Genomic DNA, 14,732 nt, shown 5'->3' on the forward strand with positions numbered 1-14,732 from the left:
GAAGAACAAAACGTAAAGAAATTGCGTAAGAAAAACCCAAGTCGGAACCCCCGTTGATGATTCCCGCGAAGAACCGTCGAAAACCGTAAAAAGTCGAAGAAGCACGAAGAGTGAGGGCTTGCTTCTATTTATAGTAAATTGCAAAGCTTCCTCAAGGAGCTTTGCTTTTTAAAATATCTGCCCTTGAAAATCGTGCCAGATCGCGATCCAATAAAGTCAGATCGCGATCTGGCTTCTCAAAAAAAAACGTGAACCGCCTCCCAGATCGCGATCCAGGAAGTGCGGATCGCGATCTGGGTCTGAATATTGTTTGCTACTGGAATTTGTCACCAGATCGCGATCCGACTTTCCTGGATCGCGATCTGGGTCTGAACTTTGCTTGCTACTGGAATTTGTCACCAGATCGCGATCCGGCTTTCCTGGATCGCGATCTGGGTCTTAATGACCACTTTCTCGGCTTGAAAAATCGGTTTCGCTTCCAAATGGCTTCGACTTGGCAACAAAAGCTAACAAAACCTAAAAAAGGAAATAAAACAAGAAACGCAATAATATAAACAAATAAAACCGAAACTCGAACGAACGAAGACCAAAACTCGAAGATTTGATAAGCAAAAATCGTGCAAAACGACCACTTATCACACCCTCAAACTTAGATCTTTACTCGTCCCGAGTAAATCAAAACGAAACTACAACAAAAATGAAAATAAAAACACCAAACTAAACTAGGCCACTAACGTAGGGAATCACGATTGCATTTAGCGTATGCAACAAGCCTTTGAACCCCTGGGTACCCCCAAAGGACGAGTTGTGTCTCGTGAGGGTTTTCAGACAACACACCCACAAAGTTGCCGGATTGGTCAAAGCATTGCAATTAATTCGAAAGATAAAACGAGCTAGATAACCTAAAATCTCAGAATGGCCCACGGCTTTAAGGTATTCGACTTTCCTACCGACGCAATTAGTTGTTTCTACACCAAAATGAAAGATAGACTCAAGAATCCGTAATTAAACAATAAACACAATCATCGAGGGTTTTGAGTAGAAATGTGGGTGAAAAGTAAGTTTTGATTCTGAAATTCAAAAACTCGAGTTGGGCATAAGTAGGTCTTTTTATTCAATAAGATACGACAACAACAATATATTGTGATTTTTCTCACAACTTTCTTCTTCTTCTTTTTTTTCTTTTTCTTTTTTTTTTTTTTTTTTTCTTTTTTTTCTTTTTTTTTTTTTTTTTTTTTTTTTAACAGATCGAATAAAAACGTAAAGACCATTGATAGAACTTCTAGCCAACAACTCGAAATCGTGAACACATAATTCAATTCTAACCTGCCCCCCAAACCTCAGGCTATTATACCCCTCAGAAAAATGAGCTCAAGCTTAATCGGAAAGGATTCGAAAGGCTATCCACACAAGTTGCAAAAACGCAGTCGGAAGGTTCATCTATAATTAGCCGGTGATCCATAATTTCAATTTTAAAATCAACTAGCCCATCTACTAATTCATTAATTGCTTTGCTTCAAAAGAACCCGGAAATGCAAATTACACTCGATCCTACATGAAATGCATGTGACAAACATAACACAATAACAGAAATCAAAATACATAAACGAAACTAAATTATATGATATGCATGCAAAAGACCAAATCAAAATAAGATAAATAAAATAAGAATAAAAACAAAGTCTAGCAAAGATACATCGCAAACGAAATATCAATCCAACGACTCATCCCAAAACAAACGAACTAAAAACAAACAGGTTCAACACACACCACCCTCAAACTTAAATTCTAGCATAGTCCCTATGCTCAAAAGCAGAATAAAAAATAAAAGGGATAGAAAACACAACGTCCCCTAGTTGTCTTGATCGTCCTCGTGGGCTCCTCCCTCCTCTTCCGGTCGTCCCCGCTCGTACTCCTCCCAGGCCTGCGCCACCAGTGTAGTGGCCGTCGCTTGTGCTTGCTCGTCGGCGGCGGAGGTTGATGCTCCATCATATCGAGGCCGTGGTGGGAACGGCCGTGGCTCGACAATGTCATCGGTCCTGCACTGAAGCGCTGCAGCCATGGCCTTCATCATTTTCTTGAACCATCCCACATTTTCCTCCATAACATCCATCCATTGGCCGACATACTCCGGGAGCTGTGGTTCTGCTTCTTGTCTGCCTCTTCTGGCCCTTTGTTGTGGTCGAGCCGCATGAACACCTGAGGGACCCGCATCTGGTAAGTCTGAGTCGCCCTCGCCTAGGGGTCCACTCGCTGGCTGGAGCTTGTGGTAAGGGAAGATAGGCTGTGGTGACCTGGTGAGCCGGTCATCCGCGTATGTGGGGACCCCTGCACGATCACACAGTGTAGTGATGAGTGAAGGGAACATCAGACCTAGAGAAGTATCACCTAAGCATCGTCGGATCTCAGCGTGTATGATCGCGCCCACATTCACAGGTGTCCTCTTCATAATGGCGTACATCAGTGTAAGACGTGGGGCATAGGTCTTGGCCGTCGACTTTGTGGGCATGAGCCTGCTACTGACGAAGTACATCCAAACCTTCGCTTCTCTTGAAAGTTCTCCCCGACGAAACCAGTGCTCTCCTTTTTCCCACTTCGAACCCCTAGGGCAAAGAGTCTGAATCAGCTCCTCATAGGTCGTTGCCATCTTCAGTTGTTGAAACGGCTCGGTCGAGACTTCTGGTAGGTGGAAAAACTTGTTGATTGTAGCAGCGTCATAGCGCACCTCTTTGTCTCGAAGAACGACCACCGACCCCGGGTGAAAACCGGCATTGGCATAGAAGAGCCTCACTAGATTCTCGTTGTAGTCCTCCGGTCGTTTGGCCAAGTACTTCCATTGTCGACGATCAAAGTTTTCTATGATCGATTCTTTTTCCATGCCATCGATATCTAATTCCCTTTCTGGAACAAACGGTCGGCTATGGCGACGTATGAATTCCCTTTTGGCCTCGACGTTCACGTACAAAAACTCATCTCCCGGTTCGAGGACTACGCGGTCAAGGATGGTGTGTTGATTAGCACGGGATCCCATTTCAAGTTGCACGTTTCCCGTGCGTGGGGTTTGTTGCTCTTCTGGCACTTGAGATGGTGGTGGTGCGCTCGAAGTGCCTTCTTGGCTTCCCGTGCCTCGAGAAGCTGCCTTTTTCTTCGGTGCGGCTTTTCCCTTTGCCGGAGCCTTCTCCTTGGGTTGGGCTTTTTTGGTGGTTTCGCCCGTCTTTAAGAGTTTCTTGGCCGGCGACGTCATTTCGATCGAATTTGTGCGAGATGGAGGGTCGAAAGCCTTTGGAAGTTGGTTCGGGAATTTTGTCGAACACTTGGCGTGCCCAACTTGGTAAGCCTTTTGATTTCCACCGGTTGTTCGGTACCTATCCCTCCTACATCAATCACAACACCCAAGTGAGAATCCACCACCACAATTAACAATAGGTAGCTAAACAATCAACCCAAGTCATTCAAATCTTTATTTTATCCTTTAGTTCGAAATTAAGAACAATAGGGCAATTCCTATATCTAAACATTGGTTCACCCGCAAATTCATGTTTTGAATCCCAACACCAAGTACAAAATCACGTACTAGCATACACAATTAACAAACAAGGGGAAAAAATCATGAAATTTTGGGGAAATTCGAAAGAATTGAAGAAAATGAAAGAAATGAAGATTAGATTGAAAATTTACCTTTTCTTGAAGATTCACCCACAAATTCTTGGAGTAAATGTGCAAATCGTGAATTTGTGATGTTCAAGTGTGTGATTGATGTGCTTTTATGATAGAAATTTGAAGATTTTGAAATTGGGGAGGGGTTAGGGTTTGGAATTAGAAAAAGGGGAAATAAGAAAATGAAGGGGGAGGTTCAGCCTTTTGAGCTGTTTTTCGGCCCCAGATCGCGAACCACAATACCCGGATCGCGATCTGGAGGCTCACCTTGCTGCTTCTAGAAAAAGGCCCCAGATCGCGATCCGGCTTACCTGGATCGCGATCTGGCCCTTAAAATTTTAGCTTCTGGAAAAACGTCCCAGATCGCGATCCGGCTTACCTGGATCGCGATCCGGGCCCAAAATTCGCTGCCACTGGAAAAACACCCCAGATCGCGATCCGACTTACCTGGATCGCGATCCGGGCCCAAAATTGGCTGCTACTGGAAAAAGGCCCCAGATCGCGATCCGACTTACCTGGATCGCGATCCGGGACGCCTAAAACCTGCCAAAACGAAAATTTTAAATGGGTAAGATAGAGATGTTGAACCCTAAATTATAAAAATGCACGAAAATGAAAAAAAAAAAAAAAAAAAAAAACGAAAACAAGATCAAAAAGGAAAATGACAGATAATGAGCAACAATGGGGTGCCTCCCATTTAGCGCCTGTTTTACAGTCGACGGCTCGACTTCTTTTGGATTTATTGGGAGAAAATTAGTGCGACACACTCCACTTCCTCGGGAGCACCATTCGGGTAGTAATGCTTAACTCGTTGCCCATTCACTTTGAACGATGGACCGTCTCGTCCTCGTATTTCGATTACTCCTTGTGGGGTTGCGCTCAGGACTACGAATGGTCCTGACCAACGGGACTTGAGCTTTCCCGGAAATAGTCGTAGCCGAGAATTGAATAGCAGGACTTGGTCACCTGCCCGGAACTCTCGCTTTGTAATTCTTTTGTCATGCCACTTTTTCGTCTTTTCTTTGTAAATCTTGGCATTTTCGTAAGCATCATTTCTGAACTCCTCCATTTCGTTGAGTTGAAGCAATCGACGATCGTCGGTAGCTGTTTGATCGAAATTGAGCTTTTTGACTGCCCAATAAGCTCGGTGCTCCAATTCCACTGGCAGGTGGCACGCTTTCCCATACACGAGTTTGTAAGGAGACATCCCAATCGGTGTCTTGAATGCGGTTCGATAGGCCCAAAGTGCATCATCGAGCTTCAATGCCCAATCTTTTCGGTTCGTGCTCACGGTCTTCTCCAGAATCTGTTTGATTTCTCGGTTTGACAACTCAGCAAGGCCATTTGTCTGTGGATGATAGGCAAGCGCAATTTTGTGTCGGATTCCCAACTTGTTCGTGAGATTAGTGAGCAGTTTGTTGCAGAAGTGAGATCCTTCATCGCTAATGATCGCCCTGGGTGTCCCAAACCTTGAGAATATGTTCTTGTGGAAGAATTTGAGGACCGTACGAGCATCGTTGGTAGTGGTGGCAATCGCTTCGACCCATTTGGACACGTAGTCCACGGCAAGCAAAATGTATAACTTCCCGTTCGAAGATGGGAATGGTCCCATGAAGTCTATGCCCCAAACATCGAAAAGCTCCACCTCTTGCATGTTGTTCAAAGGCATTTGGCTTTTGTTGGAAAGGTTCCCTGTTCGTTGGCATCGATCACACCATTTTACGAACTCGTAACTATCTCTGAATAGGGTTGGCCAAAAGAAGCCTGACTGCAAAACCTTGGCGGCTGTGCGAGATTCCCCGTGATGCCCGCCACAAGGTGAAGAGTGGCAATGTGTGAGAATCTCACGTACTTCAGTTTCCGGAACACATCTTCGGATGACACGATCGGGGCCGGTTCTGAAAAGCAACGGCTCGTCCCATAGATAGAAACGACTGTCGTGAAGGAATTTTTTCTTTTGGTGATAAGATAGATCGTCAGGGATGATTCCACTGGCCAAAAAGTTGGCCACATCAGCATACCACGGAGTGTGAGTACTAATGGCGAGCAGTTGCTCGTCTGGGAATGATTCTTGAATATTTCCTTCGGCTGGAACTTCGTCTAGTATGAGTCTGGAAAGATGATCTGCTACCACATTCTCGCTCCCTTTTTTGTCTCTGATTTCCAAGTCGAACTCCTGGAGTAGGAGTACCCATCTGATGAGTCTGGGCTTGGCGTCCTTCTTTGCGAACAAGTATCGAATAGCTGCGTGGTCGGTGTAAATGATCACCTGAGACCCCAAAATATACGGTCTGAACTTGTCAACAGCATAAACGACTGCAAGCATTTCCTTTTCGGTCGTTGAATAGTTCTTATGTGCCTGGTCAAGTGTACGACTCGAATAGTAGATGGCTTTGAAGATTTTGTCCCTCCTTTGTCCCAATACAGCACCTACAGCATAGTCGCTCGCATCGCACATGATCTCGAATGGTTCCTCCCAATTGGGAGTAATCATAATCGGTGATTGGGTTAGCTTCTCCTTGAGAAACGTGAAAGCCTGCAAACAAGCAGAATCAAAATCAAAGACAGCTTCCTTCTCAAGCAAATGACATAATGGTTTTACTATTTTCGAAAAATCTTTAATGAATCTACGGTAAAACCCAGCATGCCCTAAAAAACTTCTAACTCCCTTGACATCCTTCGGTGGAGGCAATTTTTCAATCGTTTCTATTTTTGCCCTATCCACCTCAAGACCCTTTTTCGAGACCTTGTGACCTAGAACAATACCTTCGCGAACCATAAAATGACATTTTTCCCAATTTAAAACAAGGTTCGTTTCTGTACATCTTTGCAAAACAAGTTCTAGATTGTGCACACAATGATCGAAAGACGATCCAAACACAGAAAAATCATCCATAAACACCTCAAGAAACTCTTCTACCATATCGTGAAATATAGACATCATACATCGTTGAAAGGTAGCAGGCGCATTACACAAACCGAAAGGCATCCTACGAAATGCAAAAGTACCGTAGGGGCAAGTAAAAGTAGTTTTCTCTTGGTCTTCCGGGGCGATTGAAATTTGATTGTACCCCGAATAACCATCAAGAAAACAGTAATACTCGAAACCTCCTAGCCTGTCTAGCATTTGATCGATAAAGGGAAGGGGGAAATGGTCTTTTCTAGTGGCTGCATTCAATAATCGGTAATCGAAGCATACACGCCACCCAGTGACTGTTCTAGACGGAATAAGTTCATTTTTGTCATTCACAATAACCGTCATCCCACCCCTTTTTGGCACAACCTGCACCGGACTGACCCACGGACTGTCAGAAATTGCATAAATCATACCAGCGCCTAACAATTTCAAGACTTCTTTTTTGACTACCTCTTTCATTGACGGGTTTAATCGCCTCTGAGGTTGGACTCTCGGTTTATAGACGTCTTCCATTAGAATTTTGTGTTGAACAATAGACGGGCTAATTCCCTTAATATCCTCAATAGACCAACCTATAGCTGACCTATATTCTCTAAGGACCTCCAGCAGTGTGTTTGTTTCGGACTCGCTCAAACTAGAAGAAATAATCACCGGATAAGTCTTGTCTGCTCCAAGAAAAGCATAACAAAGATAATCCGGTAGTTGCTTCAATTCCAGTACGGGGGCCGTTTTCACACTAACTGGTATCTCGGGGACGATCCCTACCTCGTCTATGCCTAAAATCTCGGCACACTCAAGAAACAACACGCAATCAAGCACATCATTTTCAATAGGGGTTTTGGGGGAGGCAGAATGCAAATCAATAGAGTTAACAATGCAGTGCTCAACAGAATCACATAATTCACACAAATCAAAAAAGGAGGAAACACAGTCCTCGATCACGTCTATTCTACTGCAATGCTCAACATGCTCAGAGTGTTTAAATGCATCTGTCAAATTAAAAACAACTTCTTCCCCATTTACCCTAAGCATTAAAGATCCTAATTCCATATCAATCATCGCCTTACCAGTGGCTAAGAATGGACGACCTAAAATGATTGGTGCTTCATCATCTTCAGGCATTTCAAGTACCACAAAATCAACAGGCAAAATGAATTTATCTACTTTAACTAGCACATCTTCTACAATCCCATCGGGATATTTCAATGAACGATCAGCTAGCTGTAAAGTCATGCGAGTGCGGTTCAAATTTCCTAAGCCCAGTTTTAGAAACACAGACATAGGCATCAAATTAATACTTGCCCCCAAATCACATAAAGCTTTATCGAAAGTAGAATTGCCAATAATACAAGGAATAGTGTAACTCCCTGGATCCTTCATTTTCGGTGGTAGATTCGACTGAAGAATGGCACTGCAAGTTGCCGTGAGTGTCACTGGTATGTCTTCTTCGATCCGAATTTTCTTGGATAGGACTTCCTTCATGAACTTGGTGTAGTTTGGCATTACCTCCAAGGCTTCTGCAAAAGGGATGTTGATTCGAATCTGCTTGATCTTTTCAATGAACTTCTTCAATTGATCCTTGAACTTCTTCTTCTTCTGTCTTTCTGGAAAAGGAATAGGAGTTACCATAAGAGGGGGATTATCAGGAAAAGAAATGTTATTGGGCTTACTAGCCTCTTTTGTACTACTTCCTGAAATGGTGATTTCCGGCTCGACCGGGGTCGGTTGTACAGCTGGCCTTGGTGATTCGTCTGTCGGATAAGGAGGATCAGTCATTTGCAAACCACTTCGGGTGGTTATGGCTTGACAGATTTCCTTTGGATTGACTTCGGTATTGCTCGGAAATCCACCCGTGGCCATTGTGGACATGGATTGGGCGATTTGCCCTATTTGCTTTTCCATGTTCTTCATTGTTGATTTCAGGCCCTCCATTTCATGTTCTTGTCGGTGAAGACGCTCGTCGTACGTTGGCCCTCGTTGCTCTCTTTGATGGTTGAGATCGGGAGGTGGTTGTAGAGCATTTTTCGGATTGGCATAGGAGAAGTTCTCGTGATTCCGAATTCCCGGGTGATAATGAGTAGGGTTTTGGTTCTGATTGTGGGTTCCCCGGAAATTGTTGAATCGGTGGTTCATAAAGTGTGCCTGCTCCCAATCGTCGTTTGTGGCTTGTGAAGTACTTGCTGCTGCTACTCGTTCGGTCTGTGGCCCTCGAACTGAAATTTGGGCGACCTGATTTGATAGGATCGCTAATTGTGCTGAAACTGCGGCTAAAGGATCGAGTTGGTGGACTCCGGCCACCTTTTGTATACCACTCCGTTCGGACGGCCAATGGTAAGCATTTTCACACATTAGCTCGACAATGTCTCGAGCGTCTGTGGGAGTCTTGTTTTGCAATGATCCACCTGAGGCAGCATCGACTAGAGATCGGGCTGGTTGATCGAGCCCATTGTAGAATAACTCCATTTGATCCCACGGGTTGAATCCGTGTTGAGGGCATTGTCGTAATAAGTCTTTGAATCTCTCCCAAGACTCGTGCATCGGCTCTTGGCTCATCTGTCTGAAATTGCCTACATCTCTTCGTAGTTGTGCGGTCTTTGAGGGTGGAAAGAATCGTGCCAGAAAGGCTTGTGATAATTCTTCCCAACATGTGAGTGATCCTGGATTAAGACTCAGAAGCCAACTCTTCGCTTTGTCTCTGACAGAAAATGAGAATAGCTTCAACCGAATGGCATCATCAGAAACGCCGTTAACTTTGATCGTGTCACAAATCTCCAAGAAATTGGCAAGATGGAGATTCGGATCCGCAGTGGCTGCTCCGGAGAATTGGTTCGCCATGACCATGTTGATTAGCCCCGTTTTCAGCTCGAAGTTGTTTGCGGCTATCGTCGGTTTCCTGATTCCCGAATAGTTCTCATTCATAGCTGGAGTTCGGTATTCTCGCATTGTTCGCTCGGGTGGCAGGTTCGGTCTTGGCTGCTCGTGATCTCGTCCTGGCTCTCGATCGTACTCAAAGGCCAGGTGCTCTGGATTTCCTTGATCTTCGGCCATTGGTTCACTTTGTTGGTTGCGCGTGGCCCTTAGTCTACGTAATGTCCTTTCAATCTCGGGATCGTAAGGTATGATTTCCAAATTTCGACGCCTGGGCATAAACAAAGTGAGTGGTTAAGATCAAGGTAAAAATCGAAATTAAAACAAGTAAATGGCTAAAGTAATAATCAGATAATTGGTAACACTATCAACAAGATAAAATCAAATTGGTCCCCGGCAACGGCGCCAAAAACTTGATACGCGTTTTCCTCACGTATAAATTACCGCAAGTATACGGTATCGCATTTTGCAGAACAGTGGTTCCGGATATCGATCCACAGGGACCTTGTAGATTCAAATGCTGAGTAGTGTAATTATATTATCGTTATATTATCTAGCCGATCGTAAATAAGTGGATTGGTGAGAAACCCTAATTTAAAAGCATGCAAGATCGTAAACATGCAAATATAGAATGTACGTAAATAAAGTAACGACAACTCAATGCGGGGGACTTCGATTTAAAGGGGACTTCTAGGGCCAAATCCACCTAGGTATAATCAACAACGATCGACAAATCCGCTATCTAAAATCACGCTCCTATTCGTTAACCCAGACGCTAATGTACTCTAACCCCCGTCTCCAGTGTAGTTAGAGTCTACCCACAGGTCCGACGTCTCCGTTCAGAACCTGCTATTAAGAGAGCATTTAGGCCAAGTCCTTAAGGGCTACCCGAAGTGCATCACGTCTCCGTTTCCACACTCCGAGCTATGTTTTCCTAACTTCAAACAAGAAATCCTCTCTCGAGTTCATTCCTATTTAATATCAATCTGAGAGTTGATCAACACAATCAGAAGCATTTAATACAGGAAAACATAAACGAAATCAAAACACGACAAATAGATAACAGAAATAACGATCGAAATCAATATATACAAGGCTTCATTACCCTAGAAGAAAATGTTCTTAGTTCATAACAAACATAGTATCAAAAGAATGTACAAAGGAAATGAAGAACAAAACGTAAAGAAATTGCGTAAGAAAAACCCAAGTCGGAACCCCCGTTGATGATTCCCGCGAAGAACCGTCGAAAACCGTAAAAAGTCGAAGAAGCACGAAGAGTGAGGGCTTGCTTCTATTTATAGTAAATTGCAAAGCTTCCTCAAGAAGCTTTGCTTTTTAAAATATCTGCCCTTGAAAATCGTGCCAGATCGCGATCCAATAAAGTCAGATCGCGATCTGGCTTCTCAAAAAAAAACGTGAACCGCCTCCCAGATCGCGATCCAGGAAGTGCGGATCGCGATCTGGGTCTGAATATTGTTTGCTACTGGAATTTGTCACCAGATCGCGATCCGACTTTCCTGGATCGCGATCTGGGTCTGAACTTTGCTTGCTACTGGAATTTGTCACCAGATCGCGATCCGGCTTTCCTGGATCGCGATCTGGGTCTTAATGACCACTTTCTCGGCTTGAAAAATCGGTTTCGCTTCCAAATGGCTTCGACTTGGCAACAAAAGCTAACAAAACCTAAAAAAGGAAATAAAACAAGAAACGCAATAATATAAACAAATAAAACCGAAACTCGAACGAACGAAGACCAAAACTCGAAGATTTGATAAGCAAAAATCGTGCAAAACGACCACTTATCACATTGGAGCGTGTAATGATTTCCACCGCAAAGTTTACAACATGGAGAATCCACGGCTTGGACTTGCTGTGGTGGATTTATTTTGATGTGTTGGAGAAGGAGTTGATTTTGTTGAGCAATTTCGGTCATTTGATCTTGAAGGGCCGTAATTGCATCTAACTCCAAAACTCCGGGAACTTTCATGGCTCTACTAACCGTCCTTTCGCTTGACTTGGCAAACCGATTTTGCGCAATTTGATCCAACATAATAAATGCATCCGGTATCGATTGACTCATAAAGTTACCCCCGGTTGATGCATCTAAGACGGTTCTTGCATTCTCGTTAATTCCTGGATAGAAGATGTGGATTTACCACCATTGCTCCACTCCATGTGTTGGACACTGCCGCAAAAGAGTTTTAAATCTCTCCCATGCCTCGTATAATGGCTCCCCTTGATCTTGGACGAAATTATGAATTTCCCGTCGTATTCTCTTGTCCTTCTCTAGTGAGCTGTAAACTTTCATGAAAAGATTTAGGAGTTGAGGCCATGACGAGATAGAATGGAGGGCTTGGGACAATGTGAAGATGAGGATCTTCACCTGCCAATCCACTAAATAGCCCGTTATTTTAGAGCATCGTCAAGAGGCCTTGCTTGATTTCAAAATTGTGCACCTCAATGGGTGGATATTGGATGCTCGGGTGGAATCCGTCAAGAGTCGGGATTATGTAGTCTTGGAGTGCCCGTGGCCTAACTGTTGGCTGTAGTGGAAGTCGAGCGGGTTGGTTTTGGATGCGAATTCCATTCGCATCGAGTATATAGATCACTCTGTTATTTTGAAATTTGATATAAAAATGTGAAATTTGTCGAGAATATAGATCACTCTGTTATCTTGAATTTGATATAAAGTGTGTCTAATTTGGAATAAAAATGATTAAGTTGTGATTTATTTTCCAAAACTGCACAGATTGTGTATCATGAAAGAAATGCATGTTAAATCTGATTTTGTATTACTCCGATCATCGTGATTTCACTTGGATTAGATATTAGACTTACAAATGTAATCTCTATCAAAATTTCACGGTGTTTTGAAAAGAACATAATTTTATTTGGTATTTTTGAAGTCACTGCTCGGTTTCTGGAATATCGACAACAGAGCTGTACGGTTTTAAGTATTTCTCTTACTTGGATAGGTATTTTAGAAAACTGTTTTAAACTCCAAAAAGAGTATTGTGTTAAAGTTTCAAAATTTTTGGATGCATGATTAAAGAGAAATGAATTTTCAAAACTAAAGTACTAAAACTGTCCTATTTTCGAAAATGAATTTCTTTGAATTGATGGAATTAATTATGAGCATGTGTTAAACTCTTGATGCATAACCTTAATAGCATGACTGAACTTAGAACAAATAATTTAGAGTATTTATCTTATGGAATAACTCTTGAAGAAATTAGTGACCGGGGATAAGTTAGAGTATGATTATAATATAAGGAATGATGATAAATTGTTTGTAGAACTTATGTGCTATTCAGATGATCTAAAAGTTCTTAATTATTGTTATGTGTTATCGATTATCTACTTGACTGAAATTATGTGGATTAGAACTTCATGTGTGATAAATTAAATACATGCTTGATTGTGGTTTAATCTTGTACAAGTATCTATATATATATATATATATATATATATATATATATATATATATATATATATATATATATATATATATATATATATATATATATATATATATATATATATATATATATATATATATATATATATATATATATATATACCTGCGTGGTTGTGATTATACTCCAACCCATGGCTTATGTATTTATAAGTATGCTACTATATTTACGCCTACGTGGTCGTGATTATACTCCGATCCATGGCTTATGAATTATATTTATATGTCTAAAATGTTGTTATGTGATCTTGTGATAAAGGTAAAGTATTCGATGCTTTATGTTCAATATTAGATAGCTATGGCCTAATGTGCATTTAAATGCGATATAAGAGATATTTTAATGATAGGAATAGGTGATTATGTGATTATATGATTATGTGGTTATGTGACTATGATATGGTTAAAGTTGAAGAATGCCCTCATTTGTGCTACTTGGGGTTATGAAATGTTTATGTGTACTTATGAAGTAAAAGTGTTATGTTCTATATGATTATGTGTTTAATGATTTGATTAAAGATTTGAAGTATAGTTGGTATGGTACTTGTTACTTTGGTGTTTGTTTATGTGAAAGTAAAGATATATAAATCATATAATTCATTATTAAGTCTAAGATGCATAAATCATGATTTTTCAAAGTTAAAAATGTTTGGAAATTGGTTGTGGATCTAGGTGAATAAGTATGGGATACGGGGAGCTGGTATTCCGTTAGTGGTTGATAGTTGAGTCTACATAGGGACCTGTCCACATAGGGACTGATTCACATAGAAATCGGGATTATAAACCACTAACTCGGCTATAGTAAAGTTATAGCCGTGACTATATTCCGGTTAGTGGTTGATAGTTGGGGTCTACATAGGGACCTGTCCACATAGGGACTGATTCACATAGGAATCAGGATTATAAACCACTAACTTGGCTATAGTAAAGTTATAGTCGTGACTATAGTAAAGTTATAGATCACAAGCTCCAAAATACACGGCTTATTGCCGAACTCTACGATTGTTTTTCCAAACAGGCCCAATGTTTTCTCATGCATTATTTCATGAAAAGTCTAGAAGTCTATAGTTGCATATTTCATATTGCATAATAAAGTTAAAAGAGTGTTAAGTACCCTTAAATGTTAGAAGGGTGTTAAGTACCCGATTATAAAAGAAAGTTGGATGTTAAGTATCCGTGAATGATTATAGTAACAGGTAAATGTGAGATTCATATTAAGTGTATGAATGAATGGTTGCAAGTTTATTATATGCCAAATTTTATGTATTAAGTTTCTTACGTGGCCAATTATATTCGATATGAATGAATGTCATGATATTGAATAAATGAATATAGTTATGCCATAAAAGACATAGATGAAAAGAACATAGATGAGGACTTTAGGACTCCCGTAGGGCGTGAGTGACACGTTGAGAGAGGTGTGAGTATCATCAGGCCAATGTTCTTACTGAGCCAGTGGTTATGCTCACGCTTTATGCAAATCCCCTTTTCAGGTTCTCAATGTAATCAGAGTGGCGCAGTGGAGTGGAGTTTGAGGAATCACAAGCCTTGACGCCTTATATGTCCTCTCCAGATTTCTTTCAAAAATTATGTCTCCACTTTCCCCTTTTTCAAAGTCTAATGTATAATGGAGATCTTTACGAGTTCATTTTGTACTCTAATTTTGGAATCTAGTCTAGTAAACCGGGGTATATAAATAAAGTTTATTTTCTTCCATTATATTACAAGTATTTTGTAAACCCCGTTCATAGTTATGTATGTAGCACTCTTTATGAAAATGGTTTGTTTTAAATTCGGGTTATGATTTTAAGTAAACGA

General features: G+C 41.5%; 2 protein-coding genes across 2 annotated transcripts; both read right to left on the reverse strand.

The window, feature by feature from the left end:
• Positions 1 to 1,635: 1,635 nt before the first annotated feature.
• On the reverse strand, positions 1,636 to 3,818 carry LOC148767492 (uncharacterized). The gene is made up of 2 exons (XM_088824195.1): positions 3,679 to 3,818; positions 1,636 to 3,374 (listed from the first exon to the last, which is right to left on the reverse strand). The coding sequence occupies exon 2, from the start codon at positions 3,242 to 3,244 to the stop codon at positions 1,853 to 1,855; it is 1,392 nt and encodes a 463-aa protein (XP_088680321.1). The 5' UTR covers positions 3,245 to 3,374; positions 3,679 to 3,818; the 3' UTR covers positions 1,636 to 1,852.
• Positions 3,819 to 4,396: 578 nt separating this feature from the next.
• Positions 4,397 to 10,378, reverse strand: LOC105966405 (uncharacterized). The gene has a single exon (XM_012990959.2). The coding sequence runs from the start codon at positions 9,719 to 9,721 to the stop codon at positions 4,397 to 4,399; it is 5,325 nt and encodes a 1,774-aa protein (XP_012846413.2). The 5' UTR covers positions 9,722 to 10,378.
• Between the last annotated feature and the right edge of the window lie 4,354 nt (positions 10,379 to 14,732).

The sequence above is a fragment of the Erythranthe guttata genome, chromosome 10 (genome assembly GCF_056151865.1).
Source record: "Erythranthe guttata isolate IM_541 chromosome 10, IM_541, whole genome shotgun sequence".
NCBI classification, from domain to species: domain Eukaryota; kingdom Viridiplantae; phylum Streptophyta; class Magnoliopsida; order Lamiales; family Phrymaceae; genus Erythranthe; species Erythranthe guttata.